We start from the raw sequence: 23,114 nt of genomic DNA, 5'->3' as shown, positions 1-23,114 counted from the left end.
TCATCATGGTGAGTGTCCGGGGTCATCATGGTGAGCATCCGGGGTCATCATGGTGAGCGTCCGGGGTCATCATGGTGGGTGTCCGGGGTCATCATGGTGGGCGTCCGGGGCCATCATGGTGAGTGTCCGGGTTCATCATGGTGAGTGTCCGCGGTTCATCATGGTGGGCGTCCGGGGTCATCATGGTGGGCGTCCGGGGCCATCATGGTGAGTGTCCGGGGCCTTCATGGTGAGTGTCCGGGGCCTTCATGGTGAGTGTCCGGGGCCTTCATGGTGAGTGTCCGGGGCCTACATGGTGAGTGTCTGGGGTCATCATGGTGGGCGTCCAGGACCCTTATGGGGGTGTCTAGGCTGCAGGCATGGTGGACGCCCAGAGCACACCAGGCAGGTGTCTGAGGCAGTTGCAGGGACTGATCAGACAGTTTGCCATCCCTTCTGATGTCTACACTTCCCCAAACTGGGGCCTTCCATCAGGGTGGCCTTCTTGTGGCATCAAACAACTCTTTTTCCTAAGCTGACCTCTATTCGGGGCCCAAGCACATTTCCTTGGTGCCAAAGAATACCATTTACATTTCACTTATGGTTACTTTTCAAGTGTCTCACTTTTGTTGTCCACGTGGCCACGGCCGTATGCATCTGGCGATGTTAACCGAGGAAAGATATTGCAGACGTGGCACAGAGAGAGCCTGGGGCTGTGCTCACACATTCACTGGGGACTGAATTACACCCTGGATGTCTGATTAGCCCCTGAAGAGGATCCCTTACCCAGTCCTCCCCTTAACACGTGTCTAAGTGATACCTTCCGGGTTATTAACTCCTAGAAAGCATTTCAGGGCCAGGCATTTAAATGATGAAGGGAACAGTTACATGGCAACGAGCGTGGGAAGGATTCCTCCTCCACGGCATCTGAAGAGCGCCCATCAAAATTACTGGTGCTCGTGCCTTGGTTAGGGCTGGATGATCTCCCAGCTGGCAGGACGGGCATGAGTGGATTGGGATGGGGCTCCTTCGCGCGGTGGGCAACGGCTCTGCTGTGCCGCCTTCTGAGTCTCGTGAACCGTGCTGGGGTTGGCGCTGCCTTGGGGCCGTGTCCCTCCACAAGCACAAGGGGCTGTCCGCACACGTGCCCCTCGCTGCAGGGGAGGGAGGGACTGAGCTCTGGGCTGTGGTGTTCCAGAAAAAACCTGAGCCCCACGCTTTGTCTCTGCATTTGGCTGTCACGTCCCCATCAGTGTGTCCTCCCTCCGCCTTCTGGCATCAGAAATGCAGTCGCGTGTCCCTGCATGGAGGGATCTGAGAGGAGCCAGTAATGAGACATGGACAAAGGCACACCGTGCAGCAGACTGTCTTTGTGGCCTCTGCGGGGAGAGCTTTTGTGTGCGCCTGCCCTGAGCAAGTGTGAAAGAGGCCCCTTGACTTGAAAGGCTCCCCTTGCTCTGAGTGCACCCCCTTGATCCCCGGTCTGAGCTGCCCGTTAATTGCTGGGTCCTGCCTCTGCCTCCCAGAGCCGAGGTAGAGAGGTGGGGTGGGTGAGGAGGTGATGCCGGTGAGCACAGGGCGCTGGCCACGCTTTCCCGGGGAGATGTGGACACCTGCGTGGCAGCAAAGGCTCTGGGAGGAGCGAGGCTGCAGGACTTGCCTGGGGCAGGGCTGGGGTGGGGACTCTTGGCCAAGTGTGGACAGCCTTCCTCATTCCTCTTGCAGGGGCCGCGTGGTCTGTTGGGGCCGAAGGGGCCCCCGGGCCCTCCTGGACCTCCGGTAAGGCCTGTCACCTCTGCACGTCTGTCCACTCTGACACTTGCCCAGGGCTATTTGAGGGCCGCAGGGCTCTGCTGCTCACAGGCAGAGAGCCCTCCAGCAGGTGTGGCTTCGCGGGTGGGGACATGGAGGCCGGCGGGCTGTGCGGCTCTCCCCTTCCTCGCACGGCGCATGCTGCTATCAACAGTCCCCGGGGCGCCTCATGTTCTCCTGGGAAGGTTCTGGCAGGAGGCAGCCCGTGGGTCTGGTGGGGCCCTGTCCCGGTGGGTGGCTTCCCTGGGCCTGCCCCACCCGATGCTGTGGCCTGGCGGCTCCACTGACCCCTGGCTGATTGAGCCCGTGGGATTATTTAGGACCAAGCTTTGCCCTGTCCCCAGAGGGTGCGCCATCCCAAGACACGTGGCCAGGACACCAAGCCGAGTGGGTGGGATTTTCCCTGTGAGCACCGTGAACTCTTCAGCATTCTGTCTTGATTTTCTTTTCTTTCCATCTCATCCAGGGTGTGACAGGGATGGACGGCCAACCAGGCCCGAAAGGAAACGTGGTAAGTCTCCGGGGTCTGCCACCTGCCTGCTGCCATCAAACTGGATGGGGATCCGAGGAGGAGGGCGCAGGCCCTGAGCCCCGGCTGCGCAGAGCTGGCAGGGGGAGAGCTGGCCGCCACGGCCCGGGCTTGTTCCCGCTCGAGCCTGCCCACAGCCACGCAGGCACCGAGGGAACTCGCCCTCTCCCTGCCCTGTGCCCCGGTGAGGGGCCTGCACCGTGAGCCTAGCCCACGAGATGTAGGTCTCATGGCTCTACCAGGAGACTTTAGCACAAGGTTTTGGGAAACATTCTGCCAAACAGAATACTGTCTGGTCCGTTCCCTTCAGGGCTCCTTCCTGGTGGCTGTCTGGCTGCGCTGGGGGAAACAACCCCTCGCATCGGGGTCAGCATGGAGAGCCTCGCAGGTGCCAGGGCCTGGTTCCCCTCTGCCATGGGGCCACCTGCCTCTTCCGGCCTGGGCATCATCCTCTGACGCTGGTGTTGGGCACGAGAGCAGATTGCTTCCCTGCCTGCCCACCGGAGTCCCCATCACTGTCCTTGCTCTTGTCCCCTCTAGGGCCCCCAGGGAGAGCCCGGCCCCCCGGGACAGCAGGGTAACCCAGGTGCCCAGGTAAGTGAGCGGCAGGGGACAGCGGGGAGGTGTAGGTCACCCCTGGGGTGCCCTGGCCCCCATGCTGCCAGTCCCAGCCAAAGGGACCTACAGCCTAGATATGACCTAGAACCGGTCCTTGGTGCCTGGATGAGGGAGAGGGTGCTGGGAAAGGTGGACAGGTGGCAGGGGGGAGTTTGACCAACTGCCTTTACCTTTCCTGCCCTACTCCTCCTCTCCTAGGGTCTTCCAGGCCCCCAGGGTGCCATCGGTCCTCCAGGAGAAAAGGTGAGTGGGCTGTGCAGGTGTAGGGACCGTCCCACCTGCCAGCAGGGTGTGTTCCCGCCCCTGGGAAGCTCATCCCGCCGGGGTCCAGGCCCCGGGAGTGCTGGGCATCCCCAGTCCGTGTGTGTGTGCTTCTGTCCTCCCCCAGAGGCAGGGAGGCTCAGCTCCCTCTGCACTGAGTGGAAGAGCTCAGGGGAAGACTGGGGATCTTTGTCTTTCATTGATCACAAATTCACTCAGTTACCCGTTCGTTCATTGTCTAGGTACGTAGACGGTTGCCAGATTTAGGTACTCAGTTAAATTTGAATATTTGTCATTTGCCTGACGTCCAAATTTAAATGGGCATCTTGTTATTTTGTTTTGTTTTTGCTAAATCTGGCAACCCTAAGTGTATCCTGGGCACCTGCTGAGAGCTTTGCTCAACCCACGTGCTTCACTTGGCCCAGAGCTGCGTCCCAGAGTGGTTCTCAGGACCACAGATTGCCGGCAGCACCGGGAACCCCGCCTGTCTGCACTTGGCGGGCGGATTTTGTTCTGGTAGCAAAACCTGAAGGCCCGGGAAACAGCAGAGGGCGAGGGTCTTCCCGCTCTGGGTGTTTTGGTTGCTAGAAGCTTCCGTGCCTCTGAGCATCCATTTCAACAAATGTTCTTTGAGCAGAAATGTTGAGAAGTGCCCTTGGGGGCAGGTAGAGGGTGGGGCTGCCCAGGGAAGAGGTGACCCCAGGGCTCACGGGGTCTCTGGTTTGTTCCAGGGTCCCCTGGGTAAACCAGGCCTCCCAGGAATGCCCGGTGCTGATGGACCCCCGGTGAGTACCCTGCCTGCCTCACCCCTTCACAGAGTGCCTGGCCCGGGGGCCCCCAGGGGCGGGAACCTGGCGCCCAGGCCCGCGGCCGCCCCCCTCTCCCCTCATTTCCTCTCTCCCACCTCCGCGGATAAAGACCCGATTGATTGCGATCCTGCTTGCTCAGTAATTACTGGGCTTTGGACATAATGGGCTCCAATCAAGGGGTGGGGACTGCATGAATGGGAACCTGAGTTATTTATCGGGGTGCTGCTTCATGACCAGAGCGCAGCCTGCATTTTTAACTCTGAGAAGGGTGGGCTGGGCCCCGAGCCGGCCCCTCTGTCGCTGGTGTTTGGAGGGAAGGATAGCGTGCGCGCCGAGTGTATTTTTAGCGATCGCACACTGGGAAGAAGGGTATTCACGAGCGGTTTGCAATGTGTGAGCACAGCTGTGGAGCCAAATCGGATGGCGCCTAGAAATAGCGAGCCGGGGACGGGTCCAATCCGCGGCTGAGCTGTCGGGGGGGGGGGGAGGTGACACACGGTCAGTGCGTGCGAGCATACGCGGATTCATCTGCACCCACCGCCCTCTTTGAAAGCTGCTGGTGGGATTTGGGGATTTGGGTTTTTTAAAGAGGATACAGCCTGTTTCCAAAAACAAGACCGGCCGAGTTACCTGTTGACAGGGCGTACTTTATTGTTCTAATCAAGCCCTTAAGGACGAAGCAAGAGCTCAATATGGTGACAGTTAATTGGTGACTGTTTAAGGCACAACTGTCTGCTTCCCTTTCCATGGTGGAGCGTGGTTTGGTCCAGGGCATCGCAGTTCCGCCATCGCCCTGTCCTTCTCTGAGCCAGCGGCTCACCTGCCCCACCGCACCTGAGCTGCCCCGGGCCTCCCGCGTCCCCCCGTGTCCACGCGTCTGCAAGCGTGGACATCGCATGTCGCTTCCCTCCTTTAACTTACATTCACACTTAATTTCCTCTTCTGATTATAAAGTAACACATCTTGTTATGGCAAATTAGCGAAGTAAATGAAATGACAACAGAATGAGAACCACCTTGACACCCTCTCAGAGGCCCGACCCACGTACGGAAGGCGGCACGTCTCCTCGCGGGCACTCTCCCTGTGCGTGTTCCACGGCGTCTGACGTGAGGGGCGTCTCCTGCAGCGGCCCTGGGGAGAGCGTGTCGGGCTGGGGCCGGCTGCAGACCCCCACCTCCCTAACCTGCCTGCTTCCACTGGGGCGGCCCCCGCCCCGTCCCTGCTGACATCTCCTCCGACACGCTAGGCGCCCTGAAGTGTCCAGTTTTCTCCCCACGTATCAGACTCCCTGCCCGTGGGGCCCGTAGGCTGCCTCTCCTGGGCTCTGCCCTTCTGCTCCCCCAGCGAACACGCCAACCTGAAACAGGAATGCCAGGCAGACCTGTGTGATTGCGGCCGCCCGCAGGTCCTTCACGTGGCAGATGCCACCAGGGACCTGTGTTGCAGCTCCAACAAGCCAGCCGGTTGTCTCCCGTGAATTTGCAGGGGTAGGGACATGGGAACACTCTCGTTCCCGAGGCCGTGCGCTGCTGGTCACCCTTAAAGAGAGGGTTTTGTTTCTTCCTTTCCCTCGAGTTGGTTGGGTTTGGCTTCGGCTGCAGGAAGGAAGGTCGATCTAAAGCCCTTCAGAAGGAGGGAGTGTTTCAGGCAGACGCGTGCTGGGGCGCGTGGTTAAATCATCCCGGAGAGCTCACGACGGGAGATGGGGACGTGAATTACGGTTCGAAGGAATATTACAGAGCCAGTAAAAACTGACTTTCGGCGAGCATTCGGTGACATGAGGAAAGGCCCACCACGCAATATTAAATTAAAACCGCATCACGTGATGCCAGTTTTGCGTGCGTGGAAGATGGATCCAAGGGACCGTATCACAATTAGCCAGGGTTGCTGCGGGCGGCGAGGTTATGAGGGACCTCGTCCGCTTTTCCTCTTGCCTGATGGGCTACAGAGAACATATATTACTTTTTTAATCAGAAAAATATCAACTACACATAATTTAAGCTTTATTATTTTTCCATTATACATGAATGTGCTCGTTACAGAATATTGCAAAAATGCAAACACAGCAGAGGAGGGGAGACAGCGGGCCTTTCCCTAGGGGAAGTCAGTCTCTGATTTTGATGTATTTCCTTTCAATATTTTTCTGTTCTGACATTTTTAGTAGGTGTGCTTTGTGTTTTCCCCCCTCTCAGTTGCTCTCATTCTATAAATACAGCTTAAAATGCACCTAGAGTAATTCAGCCTCCATTCAAATAACGCTAATAATTATGATAATTGCTGACGTGTGTTGGCCATTCACACCGTGCTGGGCGCAGTCCTGAGTGCTTTGCAGACCTGCTCTTTCCCGTCTCTGCAACGACCCTGCGGGGCAGGCACGCGACCGTCTGCCCCTAGCGTGTGTGCCACTTGGAGCCCGGGGCTCGAGCACCCCCAGCTGCCCTCCCCGTGCCCCCGGGTCCTTAACGGAAATACGTCTATGGTGGCTGGAAGCTGGAGTAAAATTCCCCAGAAGCCACGTGGCAGAGAGGGGACAAGATCCACTCCCTCCCGGTCGCCCCAAAGCAGGACGCCTTCTCCTTGGCAGTGTTTGGGTCCAGCCCCGTCACCACGAGGCGCTGGCGCCGCGAGCCTTGTTTCTGAAAGGCAGCATGGCGCACACGGTGTCCCCCTTGGGCCGGAGCAGCAGGTGTGAGCCATCTGGTGCCTGATTTCCCTCAAAGGCGGGCACCCCCGAGGCTCCCCATGCCCTGGGGATCCCTAAGGGCATGCCGCCCTGCAGAGGGTGTAGCTCCCACTTGCTTTGCCCTCGGGGCAGGCTGTTTGCAACAGCGTTAAATCCAGTTGCACAACTAATAAAAAGAAAAAGGAGCACCCACAGATCATTTGTTCGGAGATGAGATTTAGGTCCCCACAGTGCTGCTGTGTTCTCAAAGTAGAGCCCTCCATGTTTAGAATGCTCAAGCTGAAAGGGCACCTAGTCCACCCTCTCCTTTGACACAGAGGCAATGGAGGCCCAGAGAGGGCAAGTGACTTCCTCAAGGTCACACAGCGGGTCGGGTGTAACCAGGCCTAGAATCAGATGCTGCCCTGCCAGCATCCTCACCTCACCACACGGCCTCTTTCCCGGAATCCTTGGGGGTACGTCCAGACACGGAAGGGTTTCCCTTTCTGCTCTTATTTCTGGGCTTGCCTCGTGAACTCAAAGGCATAAAACTAATGACTGACCTTGGCTGGAAAGTCAGAGAGCTCACGTTTCTGAGAATGGGATTGGTTGGGGCTCAGGTAGACAGGGCGGTGGCCCGGGGGCCATGACCATGTCTGCTGGGCCATGGCTCCGAGCCCGTGTTGTGGGAGCAGGTCGGCCCTTCAGCCTGCACCAGCTGGGAGGCTGGGAGGCAAACTGCCCGAAGACTTAGGGACGCACCGGGACCCTAGTCGAATGACAGGACGCGGCCTCTGTCCTGACACCAGCCTGCCCCCCCTCACGTCTCCCAGCATGAGAAAGTGTGCCCTACAGACCACATGGCGCCTGCCCGTCCGGGAAGCCAGCGTGTCCAGACCCCCGGTCCCATGTCATCCCTCCTTGTTCGGCACAGAATCCTTGATGCGAATGCCTTGTGGTCACGGTCCTGGCACACCTGCACGTGGAGGCGGGCTGGGCGCTAGTGAGTCCGGTGACATCGTTGTGCGTGGCTCCCACCTGCGGGCATCCAAGCACGTTCTCCTCCACGCCAACTCGGGTCGTTGCTGGGCCTGCCACGGATCCCATGTTACAGAGGGGGCAGCCGAGGGTCAGGGCTGAAGGACTGGTTTGGGGCCACACATCTGGGAGTGAGCTCCACGCTTAGCTGCCTGATGCCTTTGACTCCCCACCTCTCTGGCAGGGGGCGTGGGGGGAAAATGATGGGGGGCCCGGCTCTCCGTCCCACATGTGACAACAGCTGTGGCGGGGGGGACGGCCGCTGACTAATGCCTGCCTTCTCTCTCCTGACAGGGGCACCCTGGTAAAGAAGGCCCTCCAGGAGAGAAAGGAGGCCAGGTGGGTTTAGAAGGGAATGAGTGGGGGCAGCTGGGCCCTTTCTCCAGTGTCTTTGCCCAGGGGCCCCAGCTGGGGGATGGGGACGAGGACCTCCACCCATCTAGGTCCCTGTGACCCCTCCCCACCCTTGGTTACTGCACATGGGGTGCGGGCACAGCCATCACCTTGGCCACACAAAAGCTGGGTGATCGTGCAGGTCCTGGGCCAGGGGCTCCTACTGACCTGCTCGGTGGGCTGGGCAGGGCTTGCACCTCCTCGGTGCGCTGGTGGGGGGGCGCACTCAGTGTGCTGGGGGGGGCCCATAACTCAATGCGCGGGGGGGGGGGCTCGCACCCGCTCAGTGTGCTGGGACAGTGGTGAGCAAGGCCCTTTGGCTGTCAACGGCATCACTTCCCAGATGGTCAGCCCTTTTCCCCTTGTCCCACCCGGAGGCTGTCCCATGTCATCCGAGGTGCCTCTGCTGAGTCTGTGCTCCTTACAGGGCAGTCCAGCCCTCCCAAAGCATCAGAGCCCCGTCCCCATCTCACCACCCCACTCCCACTCCCCCTCTGCTGGGCTGGGGCCGCAGTTGGATTGGTCCCTGGTGTTCTTACTCATCACGGGACACGGCCTGCGTGTCGGCCTTCCTGGGGGTGGCGGGGGGCGGGGCTGGGTCCTGTGGGAGCAGGTCCTGCGTGTCTCCTGAGAAGCCTCTTCCGAGGGTCTGATCCGGGATGCCCGCTCTGCTCAGAGCAGGGGGACTTTGCTGGTGGAAGGCAAGCTTTCCGGCTGTGCGGGGAGGACCCAGGAGGACACAGCCATGCCTGCCCACCAGAGTCAGAGCTAATGGTCTTTCCCCTATCGTTTCAGGGCCCGCCTGGCCCCCAGGGCCCCATCGGCTATCCGGGTCCTCGAGGAGTCAAGGTGAGATTCTTGGTGCTTCATGACTTTCTGGAGGTCAGGGTTCCGCTAGCAGGGCACGGCAGCCCTGGTCCCCCTGGGCTCGTGGGATCCCAGGACAGAGGGCCTGGGCAGGCAGGGGAGTGACCATCTAGGGCCAGGAGGGGCTGATCCCGAGCAGGGGATGTCTGGTGAGTCTGTGACAACACAGGCAGTGAGATGGTGGCCGTCTGTCCATCTGTTGGGACGCTGCTCTAGTTGTCACCCAGTTCCTGCTCCCTCCCAAGCCCCACAGGGACACACACCTCAGCCAAGGGGAAGAGCCCAGCACTCTTTCTTGGGGATGCTGAGAAAGGCAGCTTCCGGGCCCTTTGTGTGTCCGGAGAGAGCGAGCCTGTCCCCATGCATAACACCTGGGCAGACCGAGCAGCCGGGGGCAGGTGGGGGGTGTTGGTGGGAGATGTCCGATTATCCACAATTGTGTTTCTGCTGCTGCAAGCCTCCCGGAACCTGGTTAAACGGGGCGCAGAGCTCCAGAGCGACACCCACAGCACGTCTGCTCCGCCGGAGCTAACCGTGTTTGGTTTGAGTCGTGTAATGTAATCTCCAGTCATGCCGGCTCTCTGGACACGCCGGGCACGTTTATGTGGAGACGGATGTGCCCCGAGGAATGTGTGCTGGGCGGGGGGCTGGCGGTGTTCTGCGTTGTCCGAGAACGGTCATGGCGTAGCGTCTGGAAGCTCCAGGTAGTTCTGGGGCTTGAAGAAAGCTAATGGAGTCTTCCCTCCAAAATGACTTTAACTCGATGTGAAGGGAAATACGTAGCCGTGTATATACACACACAGCTTGCTCAGCCCGAGCGGTTTGCAAGAACACACCCACGGGCTCTCGTGGCCGGTCCACGTCGTTTACGATGCTGCATGCTCCCCGGGCATTCTTGCCCATCGGGAGTGCGGCTGGCCTGCGCCGTGGAGGATGGAGAAGCCAAGACCTCAGGGTTCAGTACGGTGCCCCAGGTTAGCCTAACATCGGTGCCTCAGTCAGGACTCAGACCCAGACCTGCTTATTCTGCACCAAGTGCCCCGGGCCACACCCCACACCACCTGCCACGTGTCCCAGGAGTCACAGCGTGCCGAGGGCCCGAGCCGCTGCAGACTGCCTGCCCCGGGGCTGGGAGCTCTAAGAAGGCCTGCTTTCTCCCCGAAGCAGGCTCTTCGCAGCACGCCTAGCGAGTCTTACAAGGATGATTATTTAGCAGAAATGCTGATGATGCGAGTTCTCGCGTGTTTTTTACAAATTCTTGTCGCTTAGCAAAAGCGTCTGTCAGCTCCGTACGTGGCTAACTGCATAATGCCGTGTCTGTGAGCTGAAAGGTGTTTGCTTAAAAATGTTTATGGAGCGTGCTCTTATCTTGTCTATCTGATTACGATTCATTCATGCCACGAACGATCCAGTTAGACTTGGAAGCAGAGAGTGGGAGGAAAAGCAATGAACGCTCCTTTCATTGGAGAAATACGTTCTCCTTCCCCGGGCTTTGGAGACTGTCAGTGGAGTCCGCAGCCTGGGGGGCAGCAGGCGCCCAAGGGAGGTGACGGCGCAGGGCGGGGAGGTGGCAAGCTGTCACCGGTAGGGATGGCCAGCCCTCGGTAAGGGAGGCCTGGCTCTTCTCCACCATGTCCCGCCTTCTCCTGGGAAGTGCCCCTCCGTGTGCTTTCATTTCCCCACCCTTCCGAGGGCTGTCTGTGTGGCCTTGACCGTCAGCAAAGTCATATCCACCATCCAGGGAGCCTTCGGGAGCCGGACGGGCTGGTGGAAGGGCCTGAATATGAATTCTGTTGAGGCCTTGGGCAAAGCCCTGTCCCTCTGTGGCTCCTTTGTTTTCTGTCCCCCAGGGCTGGCCCACGAGGGCCACAGTGGATGCTGCAGTCCCGCGGTTCTCAACCAACCAGGGCAGATTCGTGCCCCCGGGGGACATCGGGGGACATTTTTTACTGTCCCACCTTGGGGGGAGCCTACTGTCATCTAATGGCTAGGGGTCAGGGGTGCCGCTGAACACCCCTGCTGTGTACAGGGCAGCCCCCGTGACAGGTGACCCAGCCCTGAATGTCAGCAGAGCCATGGCTCAGAGACGTGGTCTGTTTGGCCCCTGGGCCACATTCCCCCTTCTTCTGACCTGGGTCGTGAAACGGTAGAACTTTAGGTCTGGGAGAGGTGGGCAGGGGAAGCCCATCCCACCAGCATGGCAGGAGGAGGAAGCTGGTGCCCGAGCCCCCAGGGCATCAGGGTTTCATGGTAACTGCGCCTCACCTCTACCCTGAGGCGTTGGGCCACCTGACCCCAGAGGAGGCCGCACCTCCCAGGCCAGTCCCAGCTCCGCGTCCGGCTCTAGCTTGGCTTAGGGCTCCCGCTCAGTCCCTGGGAGGAGGCGCAACCCGCACAGTCTGTGCGAAGCTCTTGTCATGGGAGGGCTGCTGGCAGCCCGAGGGTCCCCGGGAGGTGGCCTGGCCGTCCTGCTGGGAGCCTCAGCCAGAACCAGATGGGAGGCCCGGCCTCTCTCTGGGGTCCTGCAGGCAGCGGGCTTCTGGGAGTCGGTGGTCAGTTCTGCTCCCTGCTCCGAGGGCCGAGATCATGGCCACCTAACTCCATTCCATGGATGACTTTATGTGGCCTGGGCGCGGTGCTGACACTGGGGTGGGGGGTGTCACGGGGACGGGGACATGTCCCTCCTTTACAGTTCCTGTTTGGCACAGAGATGAGGTATGTTCTGAGCTGATTATTGTTGGCAGTGCTGCCGTTGGTATTAATCGGTGATTAATATGATTATATCTATTATCACGTATTAATAATACAGAATGACAGTAGCACATTGCTCTTGGTAATTGAGCACCCACGGTGTGCTGGGGCTTGTCCGGTGTTCTCCTCCCACCAACAGTAACAGGGTAATGCTTGTCTTCACTCCCACTTTCAATGGGGAAACTGAGGCACCAGGCACCTGGGACTGTGTCAGCGGCCACAGAGCTGGGGCCGGGACCTGATTCCAGAGCCTGTGCTGAGGCCTCGCATCCCACCTGCTCCCCAGACCTCAGAGAGGCGGATCTTCCTGGAAGAGGGTGGGATGTCAGTGGAGGTCATCTGGGAATCACTGGCACGGGGGGCCTCACGTGGGTGCGGGGATAGGAGGTAGTCCGAGTCCACGGAGCCCTTCCTTTGAGACTGGGAGCGCGAGGGAGCTTGCCTGGGTTGGGGCCGCTGAGCGCTCACCCTCCTTGGTATTTGGGGTGTAGAGAGATCCGGGGAGGCTCTGACTCACTCCCTTCCCTTTGTGTTTGCACAGGGGGCAGATGGCATCCGCGGTCTGAAGGGCACCAAGGGCGAGAAGGTGAGTGCCCCTTCCTTCCTGCCGTGGCTGCCTGGCGCACGCGGCCCAGAGCGGGGTTCTGGCGGGGGGCTCCGCCATGACAGCGCCAGCCGCAGCTGAGGCTGCTCTGGCCTCTGGGGTGGAGGGTTTTGATGCACCCAAAACCAGACTGTTTGCAGAAGGAGATACAAGTCGAGGAGGACAGGCTGTGGGTGCCCCTCCCGGCGGGGCCAAGGGGCTGGGGCTTTGCACCCCCTGCCCAAAGCCAGGGCTCTGGCCCAGCACACAGCCCGCCCCTCTCCTGTGGAGGCCGGCGGACGCCCCACTCCCCGCTCCCGGCCAGCCACCTCACAAGGGGAGGGATGGGGCCTCACGCTGCTGCAGAGCAGGGCGCGGAGGGAAAGCCGCACCACCACGGTCTCCCACTGCACCAGGCGTGGGTCCTCCCCCGTGGCACCTGCCAGTCCCGAGGTGGCTTGTCATGTGGCTGCGCTGGAAGGGGATGGCACAGAAGCCGGACCCTCAGTGCTGTGGCGTTTGCTCAGCGCCCGGCCTGTCTCTCTTCCCAGCCGGTTGCCTGGTGAAAGGCACGAACTCACACATGCTGCCTCAGTTCCCCCTGGGGAGCGGCCAAGGCAAGGCAGGCCTCTGAGCCCTCGTTCTGGGGCATCTAAAGTGGGAGGACGGGGGGCTAGTGGAGTTAAGGCCGCACACACCCCCACAGGGCAGACTGTGTCCCCACCAGCAGGTCCCGTCTCCCCGATTTCCTGGCCGGTCAGCCCAGGCCCCGCGTCTGTTGGAGCGGCTGCCTGGAGCCCCCGGAGTGCCACGTTTGTCTTGTCGCTTCTGTGCGTTAGTCAGAGACAAGGCTGCTTGAGGGAATGCGGATTGGGTCGCGTGGGGGAGGCCTCTGCTCCAGGAGGGTCACTGCGCAGCCCCTGAGTCGGTTCTGGGGTGGGGGAGCCGCCTCCCAGGACCTTGGCACCCTGTGAGGCTGGTGCGGATGAGTCCCTGGCACTTCACGGAGCAGCGGCGGCCTGGGGAGGAATGAGTTCTCGCCCTGTCCCAGAAAGCTGCCTCCCTCTGGGTCTGAGCTCCTGGCCGGCCTGGGTGTTGAGAACCAGGCCCTGGATGGGCAAATGAGAGCAGGATGCAGGGCCTGGACACTGGGAGGGAAGGGCGAGCCAGGTGGCCCTGTGCGAACCACCTGAGGGTCTCTGTGGGTGCCTCCGTGGGGACTCGAGTGGACAGCAGGCCACTGACATGTGAATCGCCACATTCACAAATAGCAGGGACGTGTCCCGCTGACCCAGAAAACGCAGGACTGTGTCACTGAGGGCTGGGCCCACAGCAGGACTGCCCGAGCCCCAGGCCCTTCCCTCCCCTGCAGCGCTCATGGGTCCTGGCTTCCGTGGGGCGTCTTCCCTGCAGCCCCCTCCTTTGCTTGCTGGTCAGCAGTTACTGGGCCCCCGCGGTGCCTGGACGGACTGAGCTGTGTGCACGGGGGCCATCTGTGCACAGCTGTGCTGGGAGCTGGGCCAGGGATCGTGAGCTTGGCCCCATGACCACAGAGGGTTTGGGGGACGCCCTTCATGAGGGATGGCTTGTGCACTCAGAAGCCCCCCAACCCAGCGTGTCCCGTGCTTGTGCAGCAGCTCTGTGGCTGGGGGCTGGGGGCCCCGTGCTGAGTGTGGGGGGCAGGCCATCGGGGAGGTGGGCTCTTTCACGCAGCCCAGGCACTGTCTTGTCCCTTGTCAGGGTGAAGACGGCTTTCCTGGGTTTAAAGGAGACATGGGCATCAAGGGTGATCGGGTGAGTGTTTTGGGGGTGTCAGTGTGGGGCAGGGGATGCTGTTGGGGCTGGGGGAGGCCATGGNTGGAGTGGGCTGGGGAGCGGGCAGGGTGGGGCTGGGGCAGGGCTGCAGGGCAGGGTCAGCAGAGCGGCCTGGGGAGGGCTGGGGTGTTTGGGGCCATGGGACTGCTTTCCATGATGGAGGTGAAGCCTTTGTGGGGGCTCCTGGCCCTCAGGTGGGGATAGCTGGGGGCCCAGAGGCCTGGCTCTACGTGTGTCCCCCACTGGCCCCTCATTTCTGGCTCAGAGCCACGGCAGCTCTCGTCTGGTATTAACCCCCCATTACTGGGGTCGCCTGTGGTCACCTGGCCCCTGTGCCCTGTGTCCTCACCCTGCACAGGGGGTCAGTGGAGACTTGTGTTCTGGCCAACGCAGTTCATTTAGCTCCAAAGGGTGGGAGCATTGCGGGGGGCAGAGGGGAAGGGGCTGCAGACATCCTCTGACCAGGGAGGGCCGGGGTCCCTGCCCACCCCCACAGCATCTCAGTCCGCCAAGTGTTCTTGCGTGTTTTTAGGCCCCCAAGCAGCTTCTGTGTTCTGTAACCTCCTTCTGGGCTATTAGAAGCTGCAACAGACCCGTTGTTTTTAATGAATAATTCAGCTCAGCTCCAGAGGAAGCTGGTCAGTGTTGGGGGAGGCGGGGGCTTGCTCACATGGCAGGCGCCCAGCAGCAAGCCAGTGGCTGCGTCTTCATCTAAATGGGGGGGGGTGTGCAGAGACGCGGGAAGAAGTGTCCGGGCAGCAGGCCCGCTCCCACCGCGGTGCGGGCACTGTGAAGCTTCCCTCCCAACCTCAGAGTAAGGCCAAACCCGGGCAGGAGGGAGCCAGGTGCCTGGGCCACCCAGTGGGCACGACCACGGCAGCAGCCGGACGCACACCTGGACAGACGGCTGTCAGCTGACACAGGGCTGTCACGTGGCTGCCAAAATTATTCCCTGACAAGGCGGCCTGCAGGTGCCTTTTCAGAACTTGCCAGAGCCCGAGAGCCCCACACGCTTGGCGCAGTGTCCCAAACTCAAAAGACAGAGGCAATCTTGGCCTCTATCAAAGGAGGAGAAATAAAAGAGAAAGATTCGTTTCACAGTTATGTCCCAGTTATGTTCCTGCTAAACACAGCCGTTCCAGAACTTTCTCCATGGTGACAGGACTCCGACTCCCCACATCGGAGGGGCCTCTCTGTTCAGCTGGTCAAAGTCCTCTTTCTTCTGCTGCTGACAAGGCAGTAGCCTGCATTTGGGGTCCGTATTATGAGGATACATTTTCAAAAGAGATTGCACAAAAAGCGTTTGCCAGGCACATGCCAGGCTGTGTGAGCCGGCCCGCTGCTAGAATTAGGTGAGACTGGGAGCAGGGACACTTCCTTACCCAGGGAGCTGGAGTCATCGGTCTTCATTTCCCCCAGAGAGAAATTTCTGCCCAGCACTTGGCATTTTCTAGGTGCTCAGTCAATGTGTGAAGGACTCTTTTGTTGACGGAGAAAAGCACTTGTTAGAGACTGAGGGTCCTGGGCCTGCAGACACCCTGGGCCTTACAAATAGGGGGGTTACCGGCCTTTGTCCATGCAGTGTGCACTGTTGTTGCGGGCAGTATAGCTGTTCCATGGCCGCTCCTGGGGGCCAGCGATCGGAGGGAGACTCAGCAGTGGGTAGGGAGCCAGGGTGGGCGCTCAGATGCTGGGCCGGCGTGCTGCTATTGACCTCGGCAAGCCCCCAGACTCTTGCTCTTGTCTGGGCCCAGGGCTCCCCATCTGTACTGTGGGCAAGTTGGATGGGGCGGTGTTTGGGACCCTGTCATCTCTGGGACATGTCCCATGGTCTCCTGGGTGCCAGCCATGCCCAGACAGCGGCCCAGCCAGGGTCTGTGGTCCGTCCCTATGCCTCTTGGGGCTTCAAGGGAAAGAGCAGGCCCCTTTACATGGGCTATTCTGCTGTATTTGGGGAAGGAGCAATTCAGAGCTCCCCGTGTTAACCGGTTATCTCAGCCAAGAGGGGCTCATTCGGAGAAGGTAACTGGGAAGCAGGAGTGTGTGGCTTTGAGAAGCGAGCCGCCCACCTCTGTGCAAAGGGACGGCGTGGCTGTTCAGCAGAGCCCAATAGCTTGCTGCACACTGCTCTCGTCTGGTCTGACCCAAGCACGTTCCATCTGCTTGAGGCCTCCTGGTGGGCTGAGCGGCCTGAGCGGCTCCTACCCCAAGGACTTACCCGGGACCCGGACTCTCAGGCCCAGAAGGGCCATGGGAGTCGTGTGGTGGGGGGTGAAACTGGGGGTTCTCCCTCACCTTCTCTTTTCTGACCTGCAGGGGGAGATCGGCCCCCCTGGTCCTAGAGGAGAAGATGGCCCCGAAGGCCCGAAGGGTCGTGGAGGTCCGAACGGCGACCCTGGTCCTCTGGGACCCCCCGGAGAGAAGGTAGGTGACTTGGGATCCTTCACTGCTCCCTGGGGGACAGACCCTTCCGAAGGCCTTGGCTGTCCAGCTGGTGACTCTGCCAGGCTGAGGCCCCCAGATGGGGATGGGCGTGATCTGACACGGGTCCTGTCCCATTTGCCTCCCTGGCACCCTTGCCAGCCTTCCCAGGGGATTTGTCTGTTGACAGGTCCATCCTTTCTTGTCTCAGCCTGGGTCTTTCTGAGCACTTTGCCAGCATCCTGGGAGAGCTCCTTCCTCCAGGGGTTCCCAGGGCTTGGGATGTGAGTCCCAGCAACTCCGGCTTCGTCTTTTGTGTGGGGACTCCTGCAGCTGTCCTTATCCTGCTGTTCGGGGCTGCAGGAAGCTACCCCGCCCTCCCCCACCACCCTGGCACAGGAGCGGGCTCTCAGAGTGCCCAGACATCCGCCCTGTCTTGCCCCAAGGCTAGGACTCGTTTACAAAAGGGTTAAATAGAATCTCAAAGATAAAGGGTTCTTTTATGGAAGATTTGCCTCCAATTGCCATGGCATTGTCTCTATTTGTGGGGCCTTTGCTTTTAGTTAGGGCAGGATTTTCGGGAGACATCATCCCAGGGGGCAGGCAGGGGTCTCTCTGAGTCCTTCAGTCTTTGGAAACTACATCCTGCTCCAGCCCCTGCTGACACATGCCAGCTTTCTCTGCTCAGAGAAAGTGGATCGAGAAATACGGTGCTGGCCAGATAACGCAACTCCTTTCTCCCCAGGGAAAACTCGGAGTGCCGGGATTACCAGGTTACCCAGGAAGACAAGGGCCCAAGGTAATCTGTGAGCATGTCAGGTGTTCGGACTCCCCCTCCGGGCTCCTGCCTGCCCTGCCCCCTCTCGCCTGGTCGCCATTCCTCGGGAGGCTGCTGTGTCCCCCGCCCCCCAAGTTCTGCCCTGTTCACAGCCTTCTGTGTTAGTCTGGCTGAGCTGGAAGGAGGTGCTGGGACAGTTAGTTGAGCCTTTCAGAGAATGGGGCAGAGCCAGCCAGAGCCGAGGGCTGTGCGGGGTCCCCAGTGCCTGTGCCTGCAGCTTTCCCTACACCGAGGACCCGTGAAGGCTCGCTCACCTCCGCTTCTCCCTGGAGATTGGAAGGTTATTTGCTCGTAACTGAGCGTCAAAGAGAGATGAAACTTTCCTTATATGAAAATCATGTTCTGCTTTAAGTGAAACAGCTCCTCAAGGCTTTGGAATCATTTAAAACATTATTTTTTTTCAAATCTTACCTTTTATTATTCATGGTTCTTCCTTAAAAAATAACCAGCCTCCTGCACTGGAGACATAATTAGTGGTGGAGGAGAGCTCCTATCTCTCCCAGGTTTGCATCTGGGCCGTCCTGCCTCCCCGACTCCAGCGCCTCTCCAGACTGCCAGGCTTAGTCTCATTAGCGGGAAGGGCCCTGTGGGCTGGCTGCGCCGCTGGGTATCCCTATTCTGGCTAAGGAAACAGCAGCCCTGCGCGGAATGCTAATACCCTCCCCTCGTGCATGGACCCACGCCCCGGGTGCACGGAGGCAGTTTGCTGTGAAATAGGGATTTGTTTAAAGTCCGCCAGTGGCACGCTGGACATGGCTGTGATGTGGTGGCACCCACCGCATCTTGGAGGAAGAGGGGCTGATGGACAGGTTTTCTCTCCTGAAGTACATGTCCCTTGGGGGAGCAGAGCAGAGAGAAGTTGGGGGGTGTGGATCAAGTTCAGGCAGTGTCCTTGGAAGGCAAGGGTAGAACTTTGAAGCTGCCTGGCCATGTTTAAAGTCCTTGGGAGTGCCTGGATGCAGCCCCTGAGCTCTGTGGGACCTGCACCCAGGTGTCCACGGCACAGTCTCCTGCCTGGATTGGCAGGTGGGCGTAGGGGTGGGTGGGCCATGCTCAGCTTCTGTGAAAAGTGCAAATCTTGGAAATTGGTGAGCTTTTCATGGTCTAAGCACACGTTCAGGTCGGGATTTTGAGCCACATGGAGAGTCACCACCTCCCGCGTATATGAGGGCTGGGGTTTGCCTTAGTGTCTCAGGGAAGCTCATCCAGTAGGTGTCTGCATATTCTCCACATCAAAGTCCTGAGTTCATCTTTTGTCTACATGCCCCTTGTTGGTTTCTAGAAAGATAGCTGTTAATTGGTATAGTCAGTGCATAAATTTGCATTGATTTCTGACTTTACAAGCTGCCACGCTGTATTTAGAGGTGTTCTGGGAAGATGACAAAACATGACAAGAAGGCACAGTAAACAAAATATCATAAATGTGAGATTCACACATCATCTCCAGCTCATCTCAGGAGTCTGTGCACCCTGTTCTTCCCAAATATCAGCATTTCGAAGACATGGGTGTGGAGAAATGGAGGAAGAAGCATGGTTAAGACAGCTTTCAGTTTTAGATTTGGACTCTATGAGATGCTCAGGAGATATTTATTGAGTGGGTGGGTGGTGGATGGTGGGTGGACGAGTGATAGGTGGATGGATGGACAGGTGAATGGATAGATGGATAGGTGAGGGGATGGGTGGGTGAGGGGATGGATGGTTGGATGGATGGATGGACGGATGGACGGACAGACAGAAAGACGGATGGATGGATAGACGGGTGAATGAGTGGTTGGGTAGATGGGTGGGTGGGTGAGTGGATGGATGAATGGATGGGTGGGTGGATGGGTGGATGGATGGATAGATGGATAGATTGGTGACTGGATGGGTGGATAGATAGGTGGGTGAGTGGATACATGAATGGATGGATGGGTGGATGGATGGATGGATGGATGGATAAATGGGTAGATGAATGGATGGATGGACAGATGGACGGATGGGTGGGTGGATGGATGGATGGATGGATGAGTGGGTGGATGAATGGATGGACAGATGGAGGGATGGGTGGATGGATGGATGGGCAGGTGGATAAATGCATGGGTGAATGGATGGATGGACAGATGGTTGGATGGATGGGTGGATGGATGGATGGATGGATGAATGGATGGATAGATGGACGGGTGGATGGATGGACGGGTGGGTGGATGGACGGGTGGGTGGATGGATGGATGGACGGGTGGATGGATGGATGGACGGGTGGGTGGATGGATGGATGGATGGATGGACGGGTGGATGGATGGATGGATGGACAGGTGGGTGGATGGACGGGTGGATGGATGGATGGATGGATGGATGGATGGATGGATGGATGGACGGGTGGATGGGTGGATGGATGGATGGATGGGTGGGTGGATGGATGGATGGATGGACGGGTGGATGGATGGATGGATGGATGGATGGATAGATGGGGGTGTGCATGGTTGAGTGGTTTGGGGTCGGTAGAGTTTGGGTCTGAGACTGCACTGGCACACGCGGCATGGCTCATTCTCTGGCTCAGCTCTCATGCTGCTTCATTAATTACCTCTCTTTCAGGGTTCTGTTGGATTTCCTGGCTTTCCTGGTGCCAACGGAGAGAAGGGTGGCAGGGTAAGGATAGCCTGACCTCTGGTCAGGTGGTTTGTTCTGCCGTCTTGGTATTTAACGGGTATATTTTCTAGTACACCTTGTTTATTTTCACTCACTTTGCTGCCAAAACTGCTTTCCAGACAGCTGACCTTAAGCCCGTGGCCTTCAGCTCCAAGCGCTGAGACTGTTCCCGCACACGGGCCTGGGTGGTGGTGGGGTAGGAGGGGCGGTAGCAGGAGAGGAAAATGTGCAGGGGGAATAGAGCTTTCTAATGAACACCACGGCCCCGACAGCTCCTCCAGTCATCAGTGAGACCTGGATCCTTCCCTTTCAACCCTGGTGACTTTTCCTCCAGGCAGAATTTTCTCCTACTTTGTATGTCACCCTCTGGTCCGGAATCAGGAAGCTCCTCTCTTCGTTCCCCCCCGCTGCCGGAGTCACAGGGCACCTACCCAGTGTGGTGCATTGTGGTCCCCTCTGTGGTCACTGTGAACTTCGCCGTTCTGAGAGGCTGGGCTGGGGAAGCCGTGCCCCCTGCACCATCCTGACTCCCTGCTGTCCCAGGCCTTCCGGCCGGGAGCTTACCTGATGCTGCCTGAGCGCTGCCCCTCGGGACACAGGATCCACAAGCATGTGGGGACGGAGGGGCTGGTCTGTGAGATGTGTGCGGGGCACTCCTTGGGGGGGACCCCAGGCCTCAGAAGGACTGCGGCTTTTGTGTGCACTGTGACAGGCCCGGCCCCCCGAGCCTCACGCTGGAGCTCCTGTGCAGGTGGAGGGCTGCATGTCCTCGGAGCACCTGCCCCAAACTGTCCCTCCTGTGTTTGAGCAGAGACCGTGCGTCAAGCCAGCCAAACCCGTGTAAACGAACGTGTCTGCCCGATTCACAAGATAGGAAACAAGGGACCGCGCTCAGTGCCAGTGCAGTGTGAACGCAGGGACGCTGTTGGCATCTGGATGTGGGTCTGGATCTGTCTGTCTGCTGCAATCTGCACTAGATCCTGTCCGTGTCCCGGTCTGTGTCTGTGTGTCGGTCTGTCGCTGTCCATGTATCCGTCACCCACGCACCTCCCTACCTATCTGTCTGTCTATCTGCCTCTTCCTTCTAGCGAGAGTCTGACGGGTGTCTTTGGGGAAAGCCGTCCTCTGGAATACTCACAGAGGCCACTGTGAAGTGTGGTCCAGGGTCTGGGAAGCGTGTGGTGACAAGGGGATGGCTCCTGGGCTGGTGGAGGCCTCATGACCTTTGACACCACCCTGCAGTGAGACTCTCCAAGAGGGGTCATGCCATTCAGCATTTGGTCTTGTGATTTGACCATAGCCCTGTCCATGGAGGAGTCTGGGCCAGGGATCAAGGCCCCGTGGGGCTGGGTCACGTGGAGCTATGGAGGCCTGGCTGGCGTCCGAGGGCTGCACTCTGGGCCAAGCCCCACTGCCCTCTCCTTGCCCCTCGAGCTACTCAGCCTCCCACTCCTGAACTCAGAAGGCTGATAGAGGCCGGGGTCCCTTTCCCCACCCCAAGCCCCTGTGGGCCATTGTCCTCATGCGTCAGTGCCACGGGTCACCGGGGACACAGAGGAAACCAAGGTGTTTGGGGAGCAGGGCGGTATGGGGCCGGGGGCTTGCTCTAGTGAGCTCGTGGCTCCCAGGCCCTGAAGTATGGATGCCCCGAGGAAATCATCTACCCTGGGAATTTCCAAGGATTTTTGCAGATGCGTGTGGTGGTATCTGTATCCGGTGGCCGCCGTGGTGTGGGTGAGGCCAGAAGACAAAGATGTGAACTTTGACAAAAGGGAATGGCTCGGGCCACGGCCAGACAGGACCAGCCAGCACGTCCACGCATCATGGTAGAGAAATAGTCCCCGTGCTCCTCCTGGGGCCAGGGACACAGAGGCAGGCGGAGGATGTGGCATCTGGAGGAACACGGCCGAGGCTGTCCCTGGGAAGTGTCGGAGATGGCCCTGCCACAAGCATACCAGCGTCCTGCCACGGTCTTCTATGCACAGCCTGGCAGAGACCCGCACCGTTCACTGCTCGGCTCGTGGGCTCCCCACGCCCTAGTCCCCATAGGCGACGGAGGACCTACGTCCCTGCGCAGGAGAGGAGCCCCGATGACGCACGTCTGCTAGGCGCCCGCTCCTGAGAGAGATGCCTGGGTTCTGGAACCTTCCCCAGGGAAGGAAGGAGGAATTGTCTCTCGGTGGCAGTGACCTTCCCTGTATCTTTGTGCTTTTCAACCCTCCAGGGACGGTGGCAATCCAGCTGGCTTGCCCCCCCTTCTAAACCAACCTGTGGGGTGGTTCTTGGCATCCTGTCACTGTGTCCATCCATCCATCCGTTCAAACAGCAGTCATGGCGCACCCCCTCTGCCCCCATGTCCCAGGTGCTCTGGGAGCCCTGAGGATGCAACAGAAGCCCCCATCCCCACCTCGTGGGCCTTACCTTCCGGGGGGGGGCAGTGGGCGAATCTGTAAGTAAAGCAGACAGCGTGCCAGGAGCAAAACAGCAGCATGGGCAGGGAGGGGTCAGGGACAGATGTCTGGGGGGGTCTGAGTGGGGGGGCAGAGTGCGGGTCAGGGCCAGGGGCCGTCCCGGGGGTGAGAGGACGGTCAGCAGGTGCTGGAGACAAGAAAGGGTGGCGTCCCTGGGATTCAGAGCCAGCCGTGGAGCACAGTGCGGTCTTGCCACTTGAGTGACGGCACTGGCTGCATTTAAAACGTCCTCCCTGAGAGTCCCAAATGGAAATCATCGTGATTCGGACGACAACCGTGGGCAAGGTGGTGAGAAGCGCAAGTTCCTGGTGCTGGTGGAGACTACTCCTCGCCGATCCTGAGCCATCCGCTGACCAGGAGGGCAACTCCGCGGGGCTGGCACCTGAGGGGGACCGGAGTCCGGAGACGCCACCTGCGTTTGGCTTCTCGGCTCGAGCAGGGCTGTTTCTGGGGCTGCCTGTGCCTTCCCCTTGGGGACGTGAGGACAGGCGCTCACAGGCAGGCCACCAAGGAGACCGTGGACGGGGCACTTTCTGTCTGGCAGCGTCCGTGCGTCTCTGGCTTGGCTTCGTTTACAAAGAAGACCTGGGAGGTCCGGGCAGACCGGCTGGGTGTCTCTGTAGGACGACAGTGGGCCGGGGG

General features: G+C 59.4%; 1 protein-coding gene across 1 annotated transcript in view; it reads left to right on the top strand.

Annotated features, from left to right (window-relative positions):
• The window catches only part of COL5A1 (collagen type V alpha 1 chain), a 122,933-nt gene that overhangs the window by 54,675 nt on the left and 45,144 nt on the right, over positions 1–23,114 (top strand). Inside the window, exons 19-30 of the mRNA XM_034663748.1 lie at positions 1,705–1,758; positions 2,258–2,302; positions 2,861–2,914; positions 3,137–3,181; positions 3,931–3,984; positions 8,003–8,047; positions 8,897–8,950; positions 12,261–12,305; positions 14,043–14,096; positions 16,434–16,541; positions 17,284–17,337; positions 19,948–20,001. Coding sequence (XP_034519639.1) covers positions 1,705–1,758; positions 2,258–2,302; positions 2,861–2,914; positions 3,137–3,181; positions 3,931–3,984; positions 8,003–8,047; positions 8,897–8,950; positions 12,261–12,305; positions 14,043–14,096; positions 16,434–16,541; positions 17,284–17,337; positions 19,948–20,001 — 666 coding nt within the window. The remainder of the gene's footprint in view (positions 1–1,704; positions 1,759–2,257; positions 2,303–2,860; positions 2,915–3,136; positions 3,182–3,930; positions 3,985–8,002; positions 8,048–8,896; positions 8,951–12,260; positions 12,306–14,042; positions 14,097–16,433; positions 16,542–17,283; positions 17,338–19,947; positions 20,002–23,114) is intronic.

The sequence above is a fragment of the Ailuropoda melanoleuca genome, chromosome 7 (assembly GCF_002007445.2).
Source record: "Ailuropoda melanoleuca isolate Jingjing chromosome 7, ASM200744v2, whole genome shotgun sequence".
Taxonomy (NCBI): Eukaryota; Metazoa; Chordata; class Mammalia; order Carnivora; family Ursidae; genus Ailuropoda; species Ailuropoda melanoleuca.
This window is presented reverse-complemented; position numbering and strand designations above follow the sequence as displayed.